Below are 23967 nucleotides of genomic sequence, written 5' to 3' on the forward strand. Positions count from 1 at the left end.
ACACTCACATCAAAATGCCGACAATGCTCATGGTCAGTTCCTGCCTGATCCAGTCTTTACTATCATGGTTGCGAAATTCTGATTCCTCAACTTCAATATCCACCCAAGAAAGAGCCCTCCTTTTTTTCTTCCTATCTACCTATTGCCCATCAGTCTTGCACTGTCCTGGATCCATTAATTCCTCCTCTTTCAATGACTTGTCACTACTTTGTTTTTTTTTTTAAGATTTATTTATGTTATTACAAAGTCAGATATACAGAGAGGAGGAGAGACAGAGAGGAAGATCCTCTGTCCGATGATTCACTCCCCAAGTGACCACAATGGCCGGTGTTGCGCAGATGCGAAGCCGGGAACCTGGAACCTCTTCCGGGTATCCTATGTGGGTGCAGTGTCCCAAGGCTTTGGGCCGTCCTCTGCTGCTTTCCCAGGCCACAAGCAGGGAGCTGGGTGGGAAGTGGAGCTGCCGGGATTAGAACTGGCGCCCATATGGTATCCTGGAGAGTTCAAGGTGAGGACTTTAGCTGCTATGCCATGCCACCGGGCCCGTCACTATTTTCTTATACCTAATTGTTATATTATTCAAACTAGCCCAGTTTTACCAGCGGGGACACCTGCAAGCTGTTCTCTCTATCTTGGTGATACGCACCTTTGGGGCTTTGTGTTTGTTTTGCATTAATAAGATGCTCCAGGTTCTTCTGTCTACCCTGTCCCTACCCTAGAGTCACCCATTTCTCCAAGGAGCTCTGGTTCTTTTTCAGTGGAAAATTCGAGTATTGGAGCACTAGAGATCAAGAGCTGAGTGGGTAGGGGCCCTCAGTGCTATTGTGATGTTTTTGCTTTCTGGACCTGCCAGCCAGCAGGACTATAGATACACAAACATAAACATGAGTTCTTAGGAACAAGTCTTAAGAGTTCTGAGTTTCATCTCCAATTCATCTTCAATTTCTCCAAAAATGTTGGACACAGAGTCTTGGTTGGGACTACTGGGCTGGATCCAGCCTTGTGCCTGGATAGGGGAGAGCCTCCTTCACCTCCCGAGTGTTTGGATGGAAGAATCTGAACTGAGTCAAGCAGCCCAGAGGTCTGAGCAAAGTATGGATCAGTTGGCTCTCAGAGCTGACCTGAGTGTTCTTCCAGCTTGTGGAAGACAGAGAGATCCCCTAATCCAGACAAGCACCTGATTCTTAACCTCCTTTTCTCAATGTACAGTCACATCACCTGGAGTTCAGGAGGGCTGGCTTGGACCCAGGGGTCAGGGAGAGATTGACATGCGGAGACTGACACCAAAGGGGCAGCTGGAGGGGCATAGGGGTGCCTCGGGCTCCCAGACTGGCTCTAATGGCACTGCTTCTGTCACAGTGAGATCAGCCGGTGGTGATGGAGATGCATTGTGTGTTACCGAAGAAGAGCTAGCTGTTGAAGACGAGGACATGCCATCCTTCCCCTGCATCCAGGAGGGTAAGGACTCTGAGGACTGTGCCTGACCTCCAGTCTGAGCTGAGAGCCCTCTGCTCCAATCCCAGGCTCGTGCAAGAATCGTGTCTTTCTCTTTCTGGCTTCAAAATCTGGATCTCCTTTCCCTTTGGCTTCTTGGAAAGCAAAGGGCAGAGTTGCACGGCCCTGGGCTATGTAGTAGAGACCACATCCAAGTTTCACACAAGCACCATCTGTCTCCCAGGCTCTTCCTGAGACCTTTCTGTACCCTCTGCCCTCTCCCTTAGCCAGGACCCTGTCTTTAGGACCTTTTTCTTCCAGCTGGCCCAGAACTGTCCCCTGTATCATATCCCATGCCATGTGAATTGCTACTGGGAATAGGACTTTCAGTCTAGATCAGAATGATGGTCTTTAACGTGGGCCTTGCACAGCTACCTTGTGATGCCTAAGACCAAGACCAGAAAGTCTAGCTTCTGTCAGTCTGGAGGCCAGGCGTCTGGATTTGTAGGAAGTCCCGGTGATTATCATCTTAAGCTGATGTTGAGTTCCCACTGGGAATTTCACAGGCTGTCACTGCATTCCCCTTGGGCTTTGGTCACCTGCCAGAGTTTCCAGGAACACCTGGCTTCCTCATTCCTTCAAATCACTGGCCCAACTGGTACACAGAAATCACTGACTTTTCTTCCAAGAGAACTTCTAATTACCTACAAAGTTGGGAACTGGTGACCAACCTTCTGGTTCTCCAGGATATAGGTGGACTTTTAACTTGAAAACAGAGATAGTCTTTATAAACCATCCTTGTATGCTCCATCCCAAAGAGTCCCCCTGATTGGAAAGTTTCAATAATAAAACCTGGGTATTACCTGGACAAATGGATGAAGTGATCACCCAGTTGTGCTCAAAGATTGGCTGCTCATATTGTCAGTCATTAGTAGGGCACGCGTTGTAAGAAGAGATGTTTCCTCCGCCTCCTAGGCTGCATGGTGGTAGCAATGGGGAATGGTATTGAAGATGCTGACTCTGTCTCTTCCTTCCAGGTGGCTGTAGGACACAGAAAAAGTAGTAAAATAGGTCAAGAGTGAGGGTGGAAAAACAGCTGCCTTCTGAGGCTGGTTTGAAATGTGATGAGGACAGCCAAAGCAGGAATGTGGCATTGACCCTTGAGCTCTGGCCTCCCAGTGTGACCTCTCCCATCCTCTACCATTCCCCCTCCACAGGCCAGCCTGGGCCCCACTGCAGCCGCTGCCAGAAGAACCTGTCCCTACACACATCTGTGCGGATTCTTTACCTCTTCCTGGCCCTTCTCCTAGTGGCCGTGGCTGTGCTGGCTTCGCTTGGTGAGTCCAGGGCCTGCCCATTTCAGGCTTCAAGGAAGTGTCTGTTCAGGGCTTTGGCACCAGGAAGTCCTCTGTAAAGAACACTCGACATATGTAGCCCATGGTCCAGAGCCAACTGAGGACTTTCACTGCCTAACCAAAACTCCTGATTCTTGCTCAAGAATTAGCCATGTGGCTTTGACCAAGGCACTCTATCATCCTGGTTCCCTATTTTCCTATAGGGAAAAGAGAATATGGGACTAGATGTGTTGCTCTCAGTTTCAGCTCTAAGTTGGAGTCACCTGAGACCTTAAAATAATATTGGCACTTGGACCTTACTGCGGATAATTAAATTAACTCAACCTCTTTCAAATCTCTGGTGTTTGGGAATTTTTATTAGCATCAAGGATCGAGATCATTGGATCAGGGGACTTCTAAGCTCTTTCCATAGCCTATGTGGAAGTGTTTTTCAAAGTAAGGTTAGATCCCCTTCTGCATTGAAATCCTTCCCAGGATTCATTAAAATGAAAATTGCCAGGTCTCACCCAGGTCTACCCACAGGGCTGCTGAAGGCTATTGCTTCTCATACATACATATATACTATCATCTGTAGCTGCAGTAGCTGGACCAGTCAGTCTGGTAACTTTCACCTTTTTGTGCTCCATTTATGGTAAACTAACTATAAGAAAAATTGATGGTATCTCACTGCAATCCCATTCCACCCTCAGCTTCAGACTTTGAAAACCCATGCTCGAATAAGCTTGTTCTAACATATCAGATATCAGAGGCCAAGGTGGGGATAGGGAGAGGCTTGCTCACCCTGAGGGTGAACGTGTTGTTAGGAAGGGCATCTGTTCCTGGCCCTGGTTGAGGTTATTCATTCACCGGCTCTCTTGGCTTCAAGACAGGAGGCTGGTATTTTAATTTGAATCAATACTCTAGTTGTCTTCCAGTTATCCTGTAGGCATGAATTCGCAAGCCAACCACTAATAAGTGCCAGGTATTGGCAGCCATGAGTTCAATGGCATGTCACCAGTGAAGGGACTTCTTCCCACTTCATGTGCACACCAGAATGCCTGTAGAATATGTACCAACACCAGAACCAGAGTCCCTCATTCCTACCCTAAACATACAAAGTCCGGATGAATTAAATCATAATCTCTGGCTTGTACCCAGGCCCTATTTGTTTATTAAAATCTTCTCACTGCACTACTACATGCACCCAGATTTGAAGACCATGCATTTCAGAACTTTCCAAGCTCTTCATCCTTGTTCAGCTCTACCTGTTTCTGCTAAGCACTCCTTGGTGCTTGATTTTCAGAAAGTGACCAACATCCCTGACCAGAGGAAGGAAAAACCACAGTCCATGATTAACAGCAGCAACACATGGTCCCGCAGGGACCCCACACTTCCTGGATAACCCTTGCCAGGGCCTTGGCCTACAGCCCCCAAGGTGCTTAAATCCTTTCATAAAAGCTCCAGTAGCCCAGAGAAGATACGGTGATGTCCCTGGATCATCTCAATACACCCTTAGCGGGAAGATGAGTCCCACTCCACATCTGAGAAGTCACATCTGAGAAGATGAAATGACAGAAAACAAGATCCAAAATGAATGGGATAAGGGGGAGAAGAGTTAGGGGTGAGCAAATTGGGGGGTCATGGAAGAGCTTTGGGGTTTCCTTTTCAGCTTTTGTCTCCGCTTGGGTAGCCAAGTCCTTAGGAATTGAGTCATTCTCCACTGCTTTCCCAGTTGTATAAGCAGGGAGTTGGATCAGAAGTAGAGCTCCTGGGACTTGAAACTAACACCAGTATCACAGATGGAGGCTTAGGTTGATATTCCACAGTGCCGGACTCAAAAAGTAGGTGATTTTTTTTTTAAGATGTATTTATTTGTATTGGAAAGGCAGATTTACAGAGAGAAGGAAATACAGAGAGAAATATTCTCTGTCTGCTGGTTCACTCCCTAATTGGCCACAATGGCCAGAGCTGAGCCAATCCAAAGCAGGGAGCAAGCCACTTCTTCCTGGTCTCCCACACGGGTTCAGGGTTCTAAGACTTTGGGCCAACCTCTACTGCTTTCCCAGGCCACAAGCAGAGAGCTGGAAGGAAGTGGAACATCCGGGACACAAACTGGTGCCCGTATGGTTTAAAGTGAGGTTTTAACCACTGGGCCACTGGGCCAGATCCTAAAAATAGATTTTAAAGTGACATAAGCATTGATGGAAAAATATACATGATGGGGGCCAGTGCCGTGGCATATTAGGGTAATCTTCCACCCAATGGCACTGTCTTCCCATATGGGCACAAATTCATGTCCCAGCTGTCCACTTCCCGTCCAGTCCAGTGCTAATGGCCCAGAAAAGCAGTAGAGAATGACTCAAGTCCTTGGGACCCTGCACCCATGGGGAAGACCCGAAGAAGCTCCTGGCTCCTAGTTTCAGATGCAAGATCTCTCTGTCTCTCCTTTTCCCTTTGTGAAAATCTACCTTCCAAATAGAAATAAATAAATCTTAAAAATATGTATCTATGATATGATACCAATCAGTTTAAATATTCAGAACATGCCCATTTTGCTTTTGGTTTCCTCCTTTTTAAAAAATGTTTATTTTGATTTCTTTGAAAGGCAAAGTTACAGAGAGAGAGGTGGGTAGAGAGAGCAAGATCTGCTGGTTCACTCCTCAAATGGCTTCAGTGGGCAGGGCTGGGCTAGGTTGAAACTAGGAGCCTGGAGCTTCATCTTGGCTTCCCACATTGTTGACAGGTGCCCAAAGACTTAGGCTATCTTCCTGTGCTTTTCTGGTCACTTTGGCAGGGAACTGAATCAGAGGTAAGGTACCTGGGGATTGAGTCAGTTTCCATATGGGATGCTGGAAGTATCCCAGGCCACTGCAGCTTAATATGCTATGCCACAGTACCAGCCCACTTACTTATGTTTTCTAAAGAAGTACATTATCTAGGTGGCTGAAAAATGACTATCAGTGTAAAAGAGGCTCAAGGAAATACACAAACATTTTGATGGCAACAATCTCTGGCTGTGAGAATTAAGGATTTTTTTTTCTTTTTTGAATTTTCCCTGCTCTATGATAAGGCCCTGGTTCTGACATCTGGGGTGGGGGATGTTATTATTTTTAAAGGGATACATAGTGACTCTGGAAAGCCTCCTACCAGGAGAGTGAATGGTTTAGGTTGCAGAGGGCCTGATAGTAATGCTTCCCAACAAAAGACCACTGATCCGCTGAACTAAGACCTGCAGTGGTTTCTTACCGGTGTTTCCCTTCCCCTACAGTCTTCAGAAAGGTGGACTCTCTCTCAGAAGACATCTCTTTGGCTCAATCCATTTACGACAAGAAGCTTGTGTCAATGCAAGAGAACCTCCAGGGGCTGGGTAAGTGTGCAGAGTCCAGCTGTGCTGATGACTGATGTAAACCAATCCTCCCCTGACAGCAGAGCAAGGTGCCTGCAGTGCTGTGATGTCCAGAGCAGGGCTGGCTTCATCAGCCTTCCAGGCACAAGGATACAATGTTCACAGCCCTCTGCTTCCCTCTCCAGCCAGGCCTGGGCCAGGTGGTTCTGTGAGGGGTACACACCTAGTGAAAGTCTGCAGATAGAACCAAAATCAAGTATAGTCCATTCTCAAAATAGCCTTGTGTATTGGAAATGATGCTAAGACCTTCCAAAGACCCCTAACAGGCTTAGCTCTTTCTTTATTCATCCCTGCATGATATTGTTCTGCAACCCAGAGCTCTGTCTCCAGCTTCACTCAGGCATCTTCTCAGAGGGAAGGTGACTGCGGCACCATCGTCAGAGAGTCTAGAAGGGGTGTGCTCTGATGCAGACGGAAAGCACTAAGCTGTTACAAGTCAATTTGTTGTGCCTCATTCCTCAAGAGTCACAGCATGCAGATCTTAAGGCCACCCTCTGTGGTGTCCATTACAAGAGAATCAAGCAAGAAAACAGGTGTAAAAATATCCAAAGAGAGTTTAAAATAGAAAACAAATGGGAGGTTCTTGGTCATCTTCGGAAAGTTCTAAAGATATTTCTAGAATTTGGCCATGGAATATCAAAACATCCTAAATCCTACATTTCAGATCACCATAAAGGCATTGAGTGAAATGAACTTTTGTAACACTGACAAGGCTTTCCTGAGAATTTCATAGACACTTCATGGAAAAAAGGCAGAGTGGGGTAGTCATTTGCCAATTCATCATGCCCTGTAACATTTTGTTTAAAGAAACAACTGTTGTCTCCTGATCTTTAGCCACTCAAAATGTTTTCCCTTTCTCCGGAAGATCCGAAAGCCCTCAACAACTGCTCCTTCTGCCATGAGGCTGGGCAGCTGGGCAAAGAAATCAGAAAACTGCAGGAGGAACTGGAGGGACTGCAGAAGATGCTTCTGGCCCAGGAGGTCCAGCTGGATCAGACCTCGCAGGCCCAGGAACTGCTGTCCAGCACTAGCAGTCAGATCTCCCAGGAGATGGGCAGCTGCTCCTTCTCCATCCACCAGGTCAACCAGTCTCTGGGGCTCTTCCTGGCACAGGTGAGGGGCTGGCAGGCCACCACCACGGGCCTGGACCTCTCTCTGAAGGACCTCACCCAGGACTGCTACGACGTTAAAGCTGCTGTGAACCAGATCAACTTCACCGTGGGGCAGACCTCCGAGTGGATCCATGGCATCCAGCGGAAGACAGACGAGGAGACCCTGACGCTGCAGAAGATAGTCACTGACTGGCAGAACTACACCCGGCTTTTTAGTGGCCTCCGTGCCACCTCGGCCAAGACCGGAGAGGTGGTTAAGAACATCCAAGCCACGCTGGGGACCTCCTCACAGCGCATCAGCCAGAATTCTGAGAGTATGCATGACCTGGTTCTTCAGGTCATGGGCTTGCAGTTGCAACTGGATAACATCTCCTCCTTCCTGGATGACCATGAGGAAAATATGCACGACCTCCAGTACCACACCCGCTATGCCCAAAACCGCACAATAGAGAGGTTTGAGTCCCTGGAAGGCCGCATGGCTTCTCATGAGATAGAAATCGGCACCATCTTCACCAACATCAATGCCACGGACAGCCATGTGCACAGCATGCTCAAGTACCTGGATGACGTGCGGCTGTCCTGCACGCTGGGCTTCCATACCCACGCTGAGGAGCTTTACTACTTGAACAAGTCTGTCTCCCTCATGCTGGGCACCACAGACCTGCTCCAGGAGCGCTTCAGCCTGCTCAGTGCCCGGCTGGACTTCAGTGTCCGCAACCTCTCCATGATTGTGGAGGAGATGAAGGCCGTGGACACAAAGCATGGAGAGCTCCTTCACAATGTCACCATCGTACGAGGTAAGAGCTGCCTGCAGGCAGGGCTGTTGCAAAGCTCCCTGAGTCTTGGTGGGCTTGCCAGACACGAAAGCACCTGGGCTTAGGTATAATCCTAGCAGGTTAATTAAATTAGCCTATGGTAATGAACAACTTAGGCAGCATCCTTGCACATCACAATTTTTAACTGTGCCTGTTCTACAAATCCAGATTTTTACACAGATTTGCTTCATTAGGCCCACATAGACACACATACTTTGTGTGTTGCCACTTGGAGGGCTTTCTTTCACTGTTCCTCTTCAGCGACATTGCATAAAATACTGTATCATGGTAGCTGCCCACTTTCGGTGGTACCTGCATTTTTTGCAAAACCATCTGTAAAACAGGCCTAATTTTTCTTTCATTTATCTTTTTATCGTATTTCTCATGAGGCTGTAGACAGAACCTGAGAAAGAAAAGACAGCATAGTAGGAATAAGAATCATAGACATCTGGCTCATCTACTTGTACCTTCAAGGCCTGTTCGGACCCTCTCATGTACATATCCACTCTCATGTGATGATGGAGTACTCTATGGTGCACACCCATATTTATGCCGTATGTGTCAATTTACCTCTAGTTCACAGTGGCTGTCTTTGGTCACAGGATGACTTGGTAGCCCATGATGTAGTAATCTATCTCTATTAAAGCAAAGTAGCAGGCTGTCTATCAAGAGGAGAAGTTACCTGCCGAGAACCACAGGACTTTGCTCCAAAGTCCTACACAACTAAAGAAGTGTGTTGCCATTCACCTGTCAGGGCCTATCATAGTCTCCAATAGCATCTCTGTCCTTCAAGAACCTTGAGATCTGGTGGACCACATGGTTCAAGTGATAGTCACTTTCCCAGTATCCTGGATCCATTGCAAAGCATTCTCCTGTTCTGGGATTCACTCAGAATCAGAAGATCTTCAGAATTCCTTGGTAAATGGTCAGGGTTAACATACCTGAAAAACAGACTTATAATATGCTGCATCCAGAATCCAAACAGGGCTCATAGACATTGTGCTTTTTTTCTGGCTTTAGAATGGGTTGGCTGCAACAACCAGTAGTTCACCTTAGAAGAAATACTATGATGTGCCCATAGTGCTAGAAATTTCCCTGAGATTGAAGTACCCTGAGCTTTTGTCAGACTTATTTCCCACCTGCTGATGGATACCTTTCTTAACATAAATTGATGGTTGCTACTTCTTACTCAGTAGGTCCAATCAGCATAAAGCTATGAGTGTAAGGGATCAGTGTGATATCCTGTAGATGAGAAAAGTCATCAAGATCTTTCCATCCCCACAGGGAGGGGGACAAAATTACAACATAAGGCTTGAGAATTGCTTCTACCCTGAAGTAGGACACTGGTGGTCTAGTTCAGCCTTGTCAGCTTGCAGCGGACTTCTCCCGGAGTGTTTATCAGCAGGGATGGTGGTAAAAACATATACATGATCATTAGCTAAAAGCCAGGTACCAGGGAATAGCTTAACCTGCTCAAACAATGAACAGAGGCTGCAGCTGGAGTCACCACCTAGTTGAGTCTGTGATAATCCACCATGGTTTTTCTAGACCCAGTTGTCTTCTGCATAGGCCATGGACACACACTGAATAGGAGTGTGGTAGGAATCGGCACCGCTGCAGCCTTCAAATCCTTAATGTGGCACAGACCTCTGCAAGGCCTACAGCGATGCAGTATTGCTTTGGTTTAGTTTGTTTTTGTTTTGTTTTTTTCTTTGTTTTTGTTTTTAGTTAGAGGCGGTTATGTTGGCTTGCAGTTTTACTTTCTCATCATGTCTGGAAACCAACATAGGGATTCTACCAGCTGCCAGGGGTGTCTGTTCCAATTACGTTCTCTGGGACAGGGAAAGCAACCACAGAGTGGATTTAGGGGCCCACTGAGTCTGCTGTGAGTTGAACCTAAGCTACCAATCCAGTGATCATCAGACCTCTATAAGCCTACCTAGTCTAACTAGATGTCACCATAGTGACATCTTAGGTCTGGAATGAGAGTCAAATCAGAGCCTGGTCCAGTAGGCCCCAAAGGTTCTGATCAATTCTGACTCATTCCTCACCCCCAAAGCAGTCGGTCTAGTAAAAGACCATATATTCTTTTGAGTAAACTGACAGATTAACACTGTAAATAATGCCACACAGCGGAATCTTTTCAAAAGGACTCTGCCTCCACTTCATTCAAGGGGTTCTGATCCTATAAGCTGATTCCCAATTTGGGAATTGACTGAAGGGCATGACAGCATTTTATGGTTCAGGTTGGAGGCTTGGGTTGATCTTGAACTTCTCAGTTTATACAGATACAGTCCCAGTGAGGGCCATTGGTAGATAGTTCTTGTGGCTCACCATCTGCCAATGTCAGGGTTTTCTTGGATTCAACCTAAGAACAAAGGAAATCGGAAGCTTTCCTGAGGTAGAAGCCCATTTCCACACTTTGTTTCACTTGAACGTTTCACAGCAATCCTTGTACACTAGAAAAGGTAATATTGTACAGATGCTGATGTCGCTATTTTATAGGAGAGTGACCAGAGATGATGAGGGAGGGTGTTTAAGGAATGCGCATAAGGTCACACCAGGAATGAAAACCCTGACCCCTCACCATGACTTTGAAACACACACATCTAGAGCCTAAGAAGATGCCCCTATCCCTACCCCAGGACAGGAACAGGAAGATAATACAAAAAATGTTCTTTGCTGAGGTGGAGGTTGCGAAACAGAGAGGCAGTATCACAAGTGTTGACCATGGAATTGTTCTAAGCGTTAACAGGGATGTAAGTGTACTATTGTCCTAATTGTGATAGAGTTCTTAAAGACATCTGTTGGAGGGATATCTGACTCTTGGTTTAACCTCCACACATTTGTTTCCATTTCTGGGTTATGAAAGCCACTTTATGTAAAATCTCTCTTACTGAAAGCTCTGGACACAACACACATGCCTTCTCACAGAGACCTCATCACTCATGCATTCATCCACAGGCAGGTGCCGGCAGGCTTGGAGGCTGGGGCTGCCAATGAGTTCTCCCCATGGCTGAAACTGAGCTACTGTCTGCAATAGAGGGAAGGATGGAGCTGCCCCAGCCCATCCTGATTGAAGACTTGGAACTCCAAAACTGCATAGGAAAGGAACCTGGCTTCTAATTTTGTCTGGGTCTTTAGACAGGTTCATTTCATCTTCCTGGGCTTCTGCTCCTTTCATCTTGAAATGAAGGGTTGAGATGGACTGATCTCTGAGACCTTGTCCAGCTCTGATTAATGCTAAGTCTTCATTTACTCAAGGGTGATGCTCTCACAGTGTTCATCTCGCTCATACAAGATTCATCTCTTCCCACTCTCCAGGGTAATTTCTATGTCTATGCTAGACAGTGTTTATATGAGGACTATCATTTGGGAATTAAATAGAAAAGCCATCTCTACTTTTTAGCTGAGTTACCTGAGGCAGGATTCTTGGCTGCTTTCAACTTCATGTCCTCATCCACATTTAGTGATATTAATACCTACTTGCATGTATTCCATGGGTAGCTGTGAGGATGCATGGGAACCATGAGCATGAACAAGTTGCTGTGAACTATAAGGGGGTGTCACATTTATGGAATTATTATGAAGCTCAAGTGCTGGATGGTGAAGGCTCCTTGTCTTACCCATCACACACCTTGGTGGAGTGTCAACCCTTAGAAGATAATCAAGACACCATTTGTTCCGTGAATGAATAAATGAAAGTGTGGACTTTGTGGTAGAAGCTGAAGGTGGGCAAGAAGGACAGGACATGGAGAAATTCACTTTACAAACATGTGATTGCATCAGGAACCCCCTCCACACAACTCCTGCAATCAGCATGCAAACAAACATCCATGCAGGACAGAAAGAGGCTGTCCCAGCCTTCCCTTGTTCAAGGTGAGGGAAGTGGCAGGGAAGGGGTCTTCTCTACCAGGTCCAGCAAGGCTGCTGAACACTCAGCTTCCTAGCCCAGTACCTGCAACCTTTTGTTTGGCTGCTCAGACTCCCTGCCTAAACCAATGACATCCACAAATGCTTCGTGGTGAAGAGCTGCAAAGGGTATTGGGCTCCCTTCCACAAGTCCCTTCTCCCTGGCATCATGGCCCTTGGTGCCTCTCCCAGCCTTCAGAATGATGTTCTGGTTTTTCTCTAAGGGCCCTGCTTGTTCTCAGCAGGAAGTTTAACCTGCTATAAACCAACCCATCCCAAGATGAGATGGAAGTCCTGTGGCATTTTTTCCCAATAGTAACCACAGGCAAGACCGAGAGTCCCTGATCTGGACCACAATTCTCACAAAGTGGAAGGGAGCCAGAGCACAGCAGCACCAGAACCAGGACTCCAGCCAGGCCAGTGTGCCTCCCACGGCACCAAGCCAGTCCCTCAAGAGGCACCCCTTCCATTTCAATTACCCTGGGAAGCTGGCCACCTGCTTCCAATGGTGACAAGTACTGAGGCCCTGCCTGCCCATGCACCCCTGACCCTGAATGGGCAGTGTCAGAGCCCTGAGAAAATGGGTGCATCCCCGTACCCTTCCTTCATCCCCCTTCCGGGAACAGGCCACAGAGCAGACCACCCTACTTGTTCCAGACATGCAGTCATTTGTGGCTGGACCCTAATGGGCCCAGGAGCCTAATTACAGCCAATGGCTTCCTCAGCAATTATGGGCCTCCCCACAGCCACAGGATGCACTGGTCCCTTCTCCCAACTTGGCCCATGACCACCACAGCTGGCATTTCTTCCTTGGCCTTCAGTGGCCCCTCTCTCTGCTCAGGGCAGCAGCCAACACCCCCCTACACACACACACACACACTTAACTACTGATGACACCATCCTATTACTGTCTGGGTCCTTGAGGAGGGCCTCTGGTCACCTCTGTCACATTCCTTCCTCTTATACTGTAACAACTAAACTACCTTGTTGACTTGGTCTTTGACTGTGACTTTTGGCTGGTCCAGGGGGTATGTGGGGTCTCTGTTCCCCTGAGGAAGCCAGCCTCTCCACTCTCCAGGGTCCCCTCAGCACACTTCAGACAACACCCCAGAGTGGAGACACCCATAGGAGGGGGAGGGGGAGACCTTCAATATGTGAGGCAGAAGGAGCCAGGGTCTCATTCAGAGCTTCCATGACCTGGGTTGAACTCTGACCCACCCCCAACAGGTGGAACCTCGTCAGCCACACTTCCTGCACAGTGCTTTGTGCTCTGCAGGGGAGGCAACCGCCTCAGTGCTGGGGGACACAATAGACCCTCAGTTGACAATGGTAACAATGTTCTCACCCTGGGGGAGACAGGAGGAGGCTATGACTGAGACTTCTGCACACACATCCCCAAGAGCGTGGATGTTTGCCCCACTCAAGAATAGGTGCCCCAGGGCTGTCTGGGAAAAGAGAGCCGGAGGGGCTGACCAGAGTGGGTATGTGCAGGCCCTTGTGTCTATCTCCTACTTGCCCACTGGCATGAAGACCTTTGGCAGTCCTTGCAGCTGACTGCTGTGCTCCTTGGGACCAAGGATAGGAGGTTGTCTGCCAAAGATGAGAGCACAGGAGGATTTCACAGTGAGAAAACAAGGGGTCTCAGTCAGCCTTGGGCAGGGAGAGGCCATGCTTGCCAGGGTGGGAGTCATCCAGCCCAAAGGCAAGGAGGACAGTTTAGTACTAAAGAGCCAGGGGTGGGTGCTGCCTCAGAGAGGCAGCCAGGAAGGGGCAGGGGGAGAGTATCTTGCTGGTCAGGATGAGGAGGGTACCCCAGGCCAGGAGTCTGCGGCCATAGGCCCTTGGAAGCAGGAAAGTACAATTCCATTGCATTCTCAGTTACATGAAATACAATTCAACTGTTTCGTTGCATGGTGTGCAGCTTCACTGCATGCACTAAGTGTGGTTACATAGTGTGGCTCCATAGTGTTAAGTCCACCTCGCAGAGGAAACCCAATTTCTGGAGAGACTTGTCCTGCCTGGCCGCTCTACTCCCACCCACCCACAGAGCCTCCTGGGGCCTCTCTGCCTCTGAAAGGCTGTCTCCTTTCCAAACCTCAGCTGACCCCAAGTGCCAGGAGCAGAGTCAGGGTGAAGACAGATTCTATAACTTGCCAACTCCCAGCAAGGCATGCCAGGCTGGGGGAGGCAGCTCCTGCCTGGGCATCTGTGTGTGTCTGTGTTTTTCTGGCTGCCACCCTGCCAGCAGTACTGCACTAGGGACCAATGGGGAGGGCCTGCCGCCCGGCTTCTCGAATGTCAGGCTGCTGCCATCAGCTGCCAGCTGCCCCCCAGCGCCCAGCTCCTCACCATCCTGACTACAGAGCCCTAACCCCTGCTGCTGGCAGACCACATGAGATGCTGCAGAGCCACACACCTGCAGCAGGAGGTGGGCATGTGCAAGTAGGGATAGGGAATGGCCTGGAAGGTTTCTCTAGCCCTGGTGGGGCAGCCCATCTGTTTCCAGTTTAGGTCATAGTAGACGATGGCACTCTCCACCTCTGTTCCACTTAGAAACACTCCAGGAAGGAACTCTACAGTAGGGCATGGACAACTCGGGAGGTAGAGGGTGTCTCTGATGGTGACCCTGATGTCACAGAACTGGAGATGGCAACAGGAAGGACTGTCCACTCCTGGCCTGCAGAATCCCCCCACTAGAAGTCCATTTGAGTGCTAGTTTCCACTCAGGAAGCCCTGGGGACCTCACTTCACTTCTAAGCCGTAACTGCCTTCCCTGTGGAAGGCCTCCAGGAAGTTCCAAAACTCAGGGCTTTACTGCAAAGAAGAAAATGCAGCAGCAGCTTGCTCCTGCCCCCAAGGCCCACCCTAGGGCTCACTGCTCTCACCAACCCCACCCACCAGCCCCTTACCCAAACTGCTGAAGAAGGTGGAATGCAGGCTGTGATGGGACAGGCTATTGTTTGCCACAATCCCTGACCCCTTTCCTGTGTGCACGTGTGGCTGGCTGACCTGCCCAGGCAGAGCCACGGCCACTTTCCCCTGTGTATCCTCAGAGCTGGGGCATGGCTGGAATGGGGGCGCAGAGAGGGGCTATGACTTCATCTTGGTACCTCCTAGGGCTCATGGCTGGAGAATCAAGGCTATACCAAGGTCTCCCAACCATTAGCCAGGCTCTGTCTGTGTCTGGAGCTGAGATGGGAGACATGACCCTCACCCATTAAGCAGGATCCATTTGCTAGACACGTTACATTCACTTCCACTGTTCCTTGGTTCTAACCTCAAGAGCTCAGGAAAGAAGCTAGAGTGGTCAGGGTGGGCCTCCTGGAGGAATTGTTCTTCTCTGACAGTCAGTGGGCCTACCTGCTCATGTCAGGAGACACCTCCAGATTCTGTTGTCTCACATTCCTGGTTTCCTCCTTTATGCCATTGCCCGGCCTCAGTGACTTCAGTCCTCCCAGGGGTGATGGTCAAAGATTGCCACGAGGTGTAGAAGGCCAGTCCAACCCTCTCAGATCATGACCTGAGGGCACAGGTGGAGCGGGGGGAAAACCTGGAAGTCAGAAGAACGAGTTTCATAAGCCAGTCATGTACCTGGCATGTGGCTGCCACTGTTCTTGTCATCACTTCCCAGATGGTAGCCAGTAGTGGCTGCCCTGGGCAGGGCTTCTGCTTGATGCTCAGGCTGTCAGTGTGCCTGCTGAGTCACTGAGTGAACCCTTCACAGACTGACCTCTTCCTTCTTCTCTCTCCTCCCAGGTGCTCCCGGCCCTCCAGGAGCCAGAGGACTCAAAGGAGACACGGGCACAAAAGGCCCTGCTGGCAGCAGAGGACCAAAAGGAGACCCCGGCAGCTTGGGCCCACCAGGCCCCCAGGGTCCCCAGGGGCAGCCAGGGGAGGCGGGAGCTGCAGGAGAGAGGGGACCCATTGGTCCTCGGGGTTTTCCTGGCCTCAAGGGCTCCAAGGGCAGCTTCGGGACTGGAGGGCCAAGGGGACAGCCAGGTCCCAAAGGAGATGTGGGGCCACCAGGACCAGAGGGACCCCCAGGTTCTCCAGGACCTTCAGGGCCTCAAGGAAAACCAGGGATTGCAGGGAAGACAGGCTTACCAGGTCAGCGGGGCACCATGGGGCCGAAGGGTGAGCCAGGGATCCAGGGTCCTCCCGGCCTTCCTGGGCCCCCCGGCCCTCCAGGTAGCCTGAGCCCCTACTGAGGAGGGCCTCTCAGATCAGACCCTGCCAGATAGGAGGGCTGCAGGGCCCTGAGCACCTCAAGCTCTCCAGGAAGCCTCACCTACAGACTGTTAGGATCCTTGACTCCCCTGGTATCCCCCACACCTGACCTGCAGCTTTGGGCTCACCTAACCACAGTGATGCAACTTGTGGAAAAAGCAACCCTAGACATCCACGCACATGCACACCCCACCCACCTGCATACACACATGCACACCCGTGCACGCACATATACACATGCACACACATCGCCCTGCTGGTCAGGAGGTCTACTGGGTTAACCCGGCTGAGCAGGAGGAGAGGGCCCCTTCTCCTATGAATGAGCCTGCCAGCGAGGAGGCTACCTCGGGAAGGGGATCTGCAATCTGTCTCTGAATGGTGTCCACATCGCCACACCTGTCCCAGCAAACAAGTTTTCTGGGGCTGCCCAAGGTTATGAAACCTCTGCAACGAGAGTTAAAATTCCAGGGTCAAGGTTAGGGGTTAGGAGTCTGCCAGACCTTCCCCATTGTTATGGGAACAGAGTCCTCAGGGAACTGTCCACCCCCCTCACCTAAGCAACGGGACTTCGCCTAGCCTGCCACTTTTTGCCCTGCCCACAGGGCCCCAGACACAGTCAAGCTTTTTTCTTTTTTTCAAGTAACCAGAACATTCCTTGCTTCTTCTTTGCCTCCACATCTCAGTCTCAGGAGTAACCCAGGAAGAATCCATGCCAGAGTTTCATCTCTCAGGTTCTGGAATATTCCACTGCAGTGATGTGCAACCCCAGGGAAGTTTGCAGAAGCAGGAAGCAGAGGAGAGTGTGGAAGTTCTCCCAGCAAAGGGCTCACCTTGCTCCGAGGGGGCTGGCCTGTCCCTGTCCACCAGCTAGCTCCTCTGGAGGCAGAACACCACAGGCTGCAGGGAGGCAGCTCTGGCCTCCCGCACACAGCAACACTCCTTGTGCCACCTGTTAACCTCACCACGCAATGACCCAGCATGGCCAAAGCTTTCTCTGCACGAAGGGCCTGGACAGCCCCAGGAAGCTTACTTGGACATCACCCCTTGCCTTTGAACATGCACTGGCAGATGGGGATGCTGGGGAGTTACCCTGGCAGGAGGAAGGTCTCCCGTGAGCCCCTTTTATGCTCAAACACAAAGTGCGGGTCCCCCACCACCCCCCGCCGGGGGAGGGGGTCGAAGCATGCAGCTGCCTCCTCTCCAACACTGACTCAGACCAACCTGTTCTACTTTCAAGGCCTTGCTGCCACCTTCATGACTGTTACGGCTGTGCAACTGGCTTGCACTACCTGCCCCTCCCACTGCAGTATCCTTCTCCAGTCAACATATGATCCTATCACGCAACATAGTATCTCTGCCTCAGTAAAGAGTTATTTCCAGGAAGGAGGGGTCTGCTAGTCCTTTCTATTCTACCTGATGACATCAGGGCCCCACTCACATTGCACGTCAAAGGAGAAGCCACATCTAGAGTCCCCCAGAGAATAAGTCCTGCTGTGGGGTCTGGCTGTACACCCAGAAGCACCAAGTTTTGCTGGTGGGTTTGCTTGCAGTCATTCACAATGAGGCTGGAATGTGATAGCTGCCGAGTGGCTTGGCCCTTGAGGTCAGGGACTGTGTGACAGATGGTCAGCTCTACTATTCTTGCAGCATGGCCCTGCAGATCTTGCACTAAACAGAGATTTGAAGCTACAACAGGCCTGGGACCCTCTGAAGGATACCTACTGCCTCCTTCTTCATCTCTGAGACTAAGAGATAGAATAGGAAAAAAGCCAAGCCAGACCTAGCCCCAAGGACCTGGCTCAGTGGCCTTGCAAAGACGGGCAGACAGCTCAGTCTCATGGAAATCAGCCTGAGCCTGCTCCAAGAAGATATTTTTAAAGATTTATTTATTTTTATTGCAAAGTCAGATATGCAGAAAGGAGGAGAGACAAAGACGAAAATCTCTGTCCGATGATTCACTCCCCAAGTGACCTCAATGGCCAGTGCTGCGCCGATCTGAAACCAGGAGCCAGGAACCTCCTCCAGGTGCAGGGTCCCGAGGCTATGGGCTGTCCTCGACTGCTTTCCCAGGCCACAAGCAGAGAGCTGGATGGGAAGTAGGCTGCCGGGATTAGAACCGGCGCCCATATGGGATCCTGGCGCATTCAAGGCAAGGACTTTAGCCACTAAGCCATTGTGCTGGGCCCCTCACGAAGATTTTTTTTAAAGTCACATTGATCTCACTCACTAGGAACATTGCAGCCTGATATAAGCCCTGGGCCCTGGCTGGGTTTATCTGGGGACAGGTGGGAGAAACATAGTACAGGATATGAGCCAAGTGCATAAAAATGAGGACGGGGCCAAATGAGACCGTGGCACAGGGGTCTGGCCGCTTTCTCTACCATTGTGTGCACATAGTTCCTCCTTCCACCAGCAGCTGGGATGCTGGGGGCAATAAGATAGATGCTATGGGGGCTGCAAGCAGAATGAGTCTTAGAGCCCACCCTTAGGAGGCCTACCTCCCCCTGGGAGAGCCACATACAGTAAAAGCTACAGCTCCATCCAGAGCCATGCAGGACAGGCCCAGGAGGGTGGCATCAGGGGTGAGTCAGGCAGGGGAGGCTGGGTAGATGAAGGAAGGTGACCCTGAGGTGGAGGCACAAGGATGCCAGGCTTTGGAGGAGGCAGGCAGAATGTGCCAATGGCATCAGTTCACTTTCTGGGCCCCGAGCAAATCTCTAGGAAACTGACTACTCATCGTTCAGGCCAGCAGGAAAAGAAAAAAGGCAGAGGTGAGTCAGGCATTGTCCTGGAGACAGGATCCACAAAAGTGACAAAACTGGGATCGATTCCAAGGGCTGCTTGGGGCTGCAGAGTGAGACAAGATCCTATGAACAAAGACAAAAACTCATACATTCCTCAAATTGTCCCAAAATAGCCCCTGGCTACAGGGATTAGAAGAAGCAGCTGGATTTAAGGGCAGAAGGAGGAGGCAGACACGACAGAGACCACCCGTGCAGTCACATCAAGCTCCCTCAAGGAAACCTGAAGGTGCATTCATAACAGCAACACAACAGGGAAAAGCAGGCTACAGAGACAGATGTCTGGCTAAAAGATGGAGGAGGCTGTGAGCATCCACAGCCACTCTCCTTGCTCCAGATAACCAATAGGTCTCTCCCCTCTCTCTATGGGCCACTGACCCCTCTTCTCGGCAGCTTTCTCCTGGTAGTGCCTTCTGCTTGCACAAGGCCCCAAAGGAAAGAGCTGCCTCTCTCCATCCACCCATGGTCTCAGCCCTTTAGTTACAAATTCCCAATCAATACAGCAATCTGATGTCAGGTCCTTTGGGTCCATCCAATGAACTGTGACCATAGAGGAAAAGGGGGACACGTGCTAAAATCAAAGATGTAGGCAAAACCAGCAGTGAACTCCACGGTGGGCAGCTTGGGAGTAAGAAAATAGCAATGACAGCCAACACCACTGGAGGGTTATAGTGTGGCACAACACCATTTATAAACACTGTTCTTATAGTAGCTCATTTATACTTCACTATCAGTGCGTTTTTAGACATTTCTGGAAGGCAACTCAGTCTTGAGCAAACCACTGAACCATCCTGTGCTTCTATTTCCACCACCATCCCCACTCTCCTTCCCTATAAAACAGGGTCATGACCCACCCTTGAAGTTGCCAAGGAGATGCATTTGGCCAACTGCCTGGTAGACAGTCTGCTGCAGCTACCATAGCCAAGCATCATGGATTACATGGCTGGAATAATAGAAGTTTATTTGTCACAGCTCTGGTAACTGAGAAGTTCATGACAAAGGTGCCAGTTCTTCCTAACTTTCCAAATAGCTACCTTCTCTGCTGAGTCCCCACAGGGTGGCACATGAATGCTCCCCTGTCTTCTAAGGCCCCAGTCCTCTTAGATCACACTGTGTCTTAATTACCTCCTAGAGATCTTATCTCCAGATCCAGTTACACTGGGGTTGGGACTTCAAACAGAGGGATTTTTCAGGGATGCTGCTCAACCTATAGCATCCAGCAGTGGTGAACAAAACAAGAGGCAGGGAATTGCCTTGGGCCAACATCACTCCACCCAGCACATGAGCAGCCAGAACATCAGCCCACATACTTCTGTGTCCACAGTTTGTGCTGGGAGGGCCAGGAGAGACCAGGAAAAGTCATCAAGTCCAACTCCTTCCTTTTCAAGAAAGACACTGAAGGCTGAAGGAGGCCATCAGGCTCATTGCACATCTTGACTAGAGCTATGGTCTAGGTCCTGGACACAGAGCTCTCCGGTCTCTGTCCATGCAGCCACTGTGGTTCTCAGACCACCCTCCCATGGGGTGGCTCCTGTTCCACATTCCCCATCAAGTGCCCACTCCCTGCTCAGCCCCAGGCCAAGGTAACACATGTGAGCAAGAAGTGAAAGGAGACAGCAGGTGGAATTCCAACCATTGAACCAAAAGCCTTTTCCCTTTGGGGTGGTTTTAACCCCCAAAAGATTAATCAAGCTCTGAAGGTACTCCTGAGCCTCCTTCTAAGGCGAGAAAAGGGCTTTCTGGAAATGACAGGCCTGGGTTTTGTCCTCTGAATGCCTCTAAAGCTCCAGGCCTGCCCACTCATTTCACCCTGGCAACCCCAGTGCCTATCCAGCAGGACAGAAGGAGGCTGGGCAAGCCTCCCTCCCTTTCTCCAGATCCTCTTCTCCGAGCCAGACCTGAGTTGGCAAGGCCTGCCTTGCCAGCCTTGGACACACCTGTCAAAACAGAGACCCAGGAGAGGCGATCAGGGAGCAGAAAAATATTGTCTGGCCACACAAAACTTTCCAGCAAGCCTGGGCGGGGTTGCCTCTGGTTGGCAAAGGCCAGTCTTCCTGGGGATTGCTTGGGGTGTAGAAGTGCAGTTCATTGGATTTCCTTGCCTTCACCTGTCCTTTTGTTTTCTTTTGAAGGCTTCCTAGGGTAAAGATCTAAGCTTGGTGTGATGGGAGGTATGCATAAGCAAAGGCTAGTGTTGTGTTCTCAGCAGTGGACCTCCTGTGGTGGTACAGCCAGCCAGCCAGCCACACTGCAGCCCATAAAAAACACAAGCCTGTTCTCAGCCAACTGATGGAGGCCTGGGGACAGGGGGCTTATCTGCCAGCTCCTCAGGAATTCTGAAGCCCCCTAAGTTTAAGTACCCCAGAGGTAGGCAATAAATAATATAATTGATTTTTGATTCATGTATAGTATCTCACGTAACCCTCAACTAGCTGGTACACTCGCATTTTGCAAGTCAGAAAGTTAAGTCTGGAAAAGTTAATCCATTCAAACCATGTGGATGTTAAGTAGCTTTGCGCCTGGGAACCTACAGAAGCAGGCTATACTGAACTGCTTCTTACAGGATTGTGGGACTGGGCATGTGATGAGGCCAGGGTTTGCATCTGAACAAGTTGGAATCCACTGAAAAGAACTTGCTCGAGGTCCCAAAGCAAGCTAATGACAAAGCTGTGGTGAGGCCCTGAAGCTGAGCTGTTGTGTCTCCTGTTCCAGCTGTCTCATTGCCTAGAACCACAAATGAAAGCAGGCCAGGGGTTAGGAACAGCTGTGCTTCCCACTCTGGGAACTGACAGCTTCTCAAATGAAGCGAGGTACCAACCCTCAGCCAGGTCACTGCCTTCCCTGGGGTCTTTCTCCTAAGATGCCACAACTGAATGCCCAACTAAATCCTCTGGGAAAATAACAAAACATTAAATATTAGAATATTAAATATTAGAATTTATCCCATGATGAGTTTATCCTGATTCGCAGTCTGATGGTTCCTTCTCTGTCTGAACTCACAGATCCCCAAAACACCCCAACCCCAGGTTTGCAACTTGGAGCTTATTTGATCCCCATCATCTACTATCACTTCTTCTAGATGCAGAAACATTCAGAATCTTAATAAAGAGTTATTCAACACGGGGTCCAGTGTGTTGGCTCAATGGCTAAATCTGAGACGAGCCTTGCAAGCACCAGCATCCAATATGGGCACCAGTTCATTTCCCAGTTGCTCCATTTCCCACCCAGCTCTCTGCTTGTGGCCTGGGAAAGCGGTCAAGAATGGCCCAAAGCCTTGGGACCCTGCACCCACGTGAAGGCCCAGAAGAAGCTTCTGGCTCCTGGTTTCAGATTGGCTTGGATCTGGCTGTTGTAGCCACTTGGGGAGTAAAACTGTGGATGGAAGATCTTTCTTTCTGTCTCTCCGTATTCTGTACATATAATTTGCTTTTCCAATAAAACTTAACAAACCTTTAAAAAGTTATTTAACTGTGATTGACACACATTGTAGCAGGCACAAAAAACACCAACTCCACTTCCAAACTATCACACCAGAGACACAGAGCCCATACAGCAAGCAGTGACCTCACAGGGGTTTGGGGCTACCAAGGAAGCTGGAGCTGGATGCTGGACACAGAGCTGGACAGGAGGAACTGGGCAGGAGGAGCTCAGACATCTGTACCGACTTTGCCTTGGGTGGTTTCCCCAGGTGGGCAGGCAAGATTTAGAGGGCACTGGAGGTACTGCAGAGAACAGAGGGATTTTAGAGATCTGACTAACTAAGCTTTGTTAAACACATCAAATATTTAGTTGAAGCTAAAACATAAAGATAAGACCACCACATAGAGGAAGAGCTACTCCAGACCTACAAAACCTGAAGCAACGCTGCTCTCAGTAACTAATAGAACAAGTAGCCAGGAAAGCAGCACGGATGAAGAAGCCTTGATTATTATTGTCAATCAACATGATCTCATGATGTAATAAAAATACTGTATCAGCTACAGCGAACATGCATTCTCTTCAAGGGCAGCAGGAAATCTATCGAAAGATCATATAAAGTAAGTCTCAAAATATATAAATGAATTCACATCACACAGAGCTTATTCTCTGACCACATAGAATTCAACTAGAAAAACAGAAATGAAACAACACATCCAGGAGTCGAGCAGAATAATCACAGAGGAAATTACAAAATATTTAGAGCTTCATGCAAATAAGAATTAATATAAAAAGCTACACAATACAGCTAAAACAGTATGTGGAGGGAAAATTATTTCTACCAAGAATATAAATATAGTTAAACATTAAACATTTATGTTAGAAAAAAAGAAAAGTCTCAAACTCAGTCTTTCAAAACTAAAAAACTAAGAGCCAATTAAGCTGAAAATAACTTGAATTAAATTAAAACAAATTAAATAAACTCAAAAGAAGATGAGAAATACAGGAAATACGGCATCTTAGGAAAATGTAGATTAAAATTTTATGAAACTAAAAACTAGTTCATTGAGAGGGTCAATGAATATAAGTTCCCAGCCAGGTTGATTAGAAACAAAAGATGATACACATTGCTAACAGCAAAACAACACTAGAGATTTACAGACATTCAAAGGATGGTGAGAAGATATGATGAACAACCTTAAGCCAATAATGTCAACAACTTAGATGCAATAAACACGTGTTTGAGGAACACAGACTACATAGCTCACTGAAAAAGAAGTGCAGAATGTAAAGAGTTTTATAGCTCTTTAAAATAAAACTCATTGGGCCCAGCGTGCTGGCCTAGCAGCTGAAGTCCTCACCTTGAACACACCGTGATCCCATATGGGTGCCAGTTCTAATCCCAGCAGCCCCACTTCCCATCAGGCTCCCAGCTTGTGGCCTGGGAAAGCAGTCAGGACAGCCCAAAGTGGTGGGATCCTGCACCTGCATGGGAGACCTGGAAGAAGT

The 23967-nt window shown here is 49.1% G+C and overlaps 1 protein-coding gene across 1 annotated transcript in view; it reads left to right on the plus strand.

Moving 5' to 3' along the window:
- Positions 1 to 17277, plus strand: part of SCARA3 (scavenger receptor class A member 3) — a 32383-nt gene extending 15106 nt beyond the window's left edge. The window contains exons 2-6 of the mRNA XM_004579285.4: positions 1360 to 1458; positions 2652 to 2771; positions 6037 to 6135; positions 7040 to 8083; positions 15770 to 17277. Of these exons, the coding sequence (XP_004579342.4) occupies positions 1360 to 1458; positions 2652 to 2771; positions 6037 to 6135; positions 7040 to 8083; positions 15770 to 16221 (1814 nt within the window). The 3' untranslated portion in view covers positions 16222 to 17277. The remainder of the gene's footprint in view (positions 1 to 1359; positions 1459 to 2651; positions 2772 to 6036; positions 6136 to 7039; positions 8084 to 15769) is intronic.
- The last annotated feature ends 6690 nt before the right edge of the window (positions 17278 to 23967 follow it).

The sequence above is a fragment of the Ochotona princeps genome, chromosome 11, assembly GCF_030435755.1.
Source record: "Ochotona princeps isolate mOchPri1 chromosome 11, mOchPri1.hap1, whole genome shotgun sequence".
NCBI lineage: Eukaryota > Metazoa > Chordata > Mammalia > Lagomorpha > Ochotonidae > Ochotona > Ochotona princeps.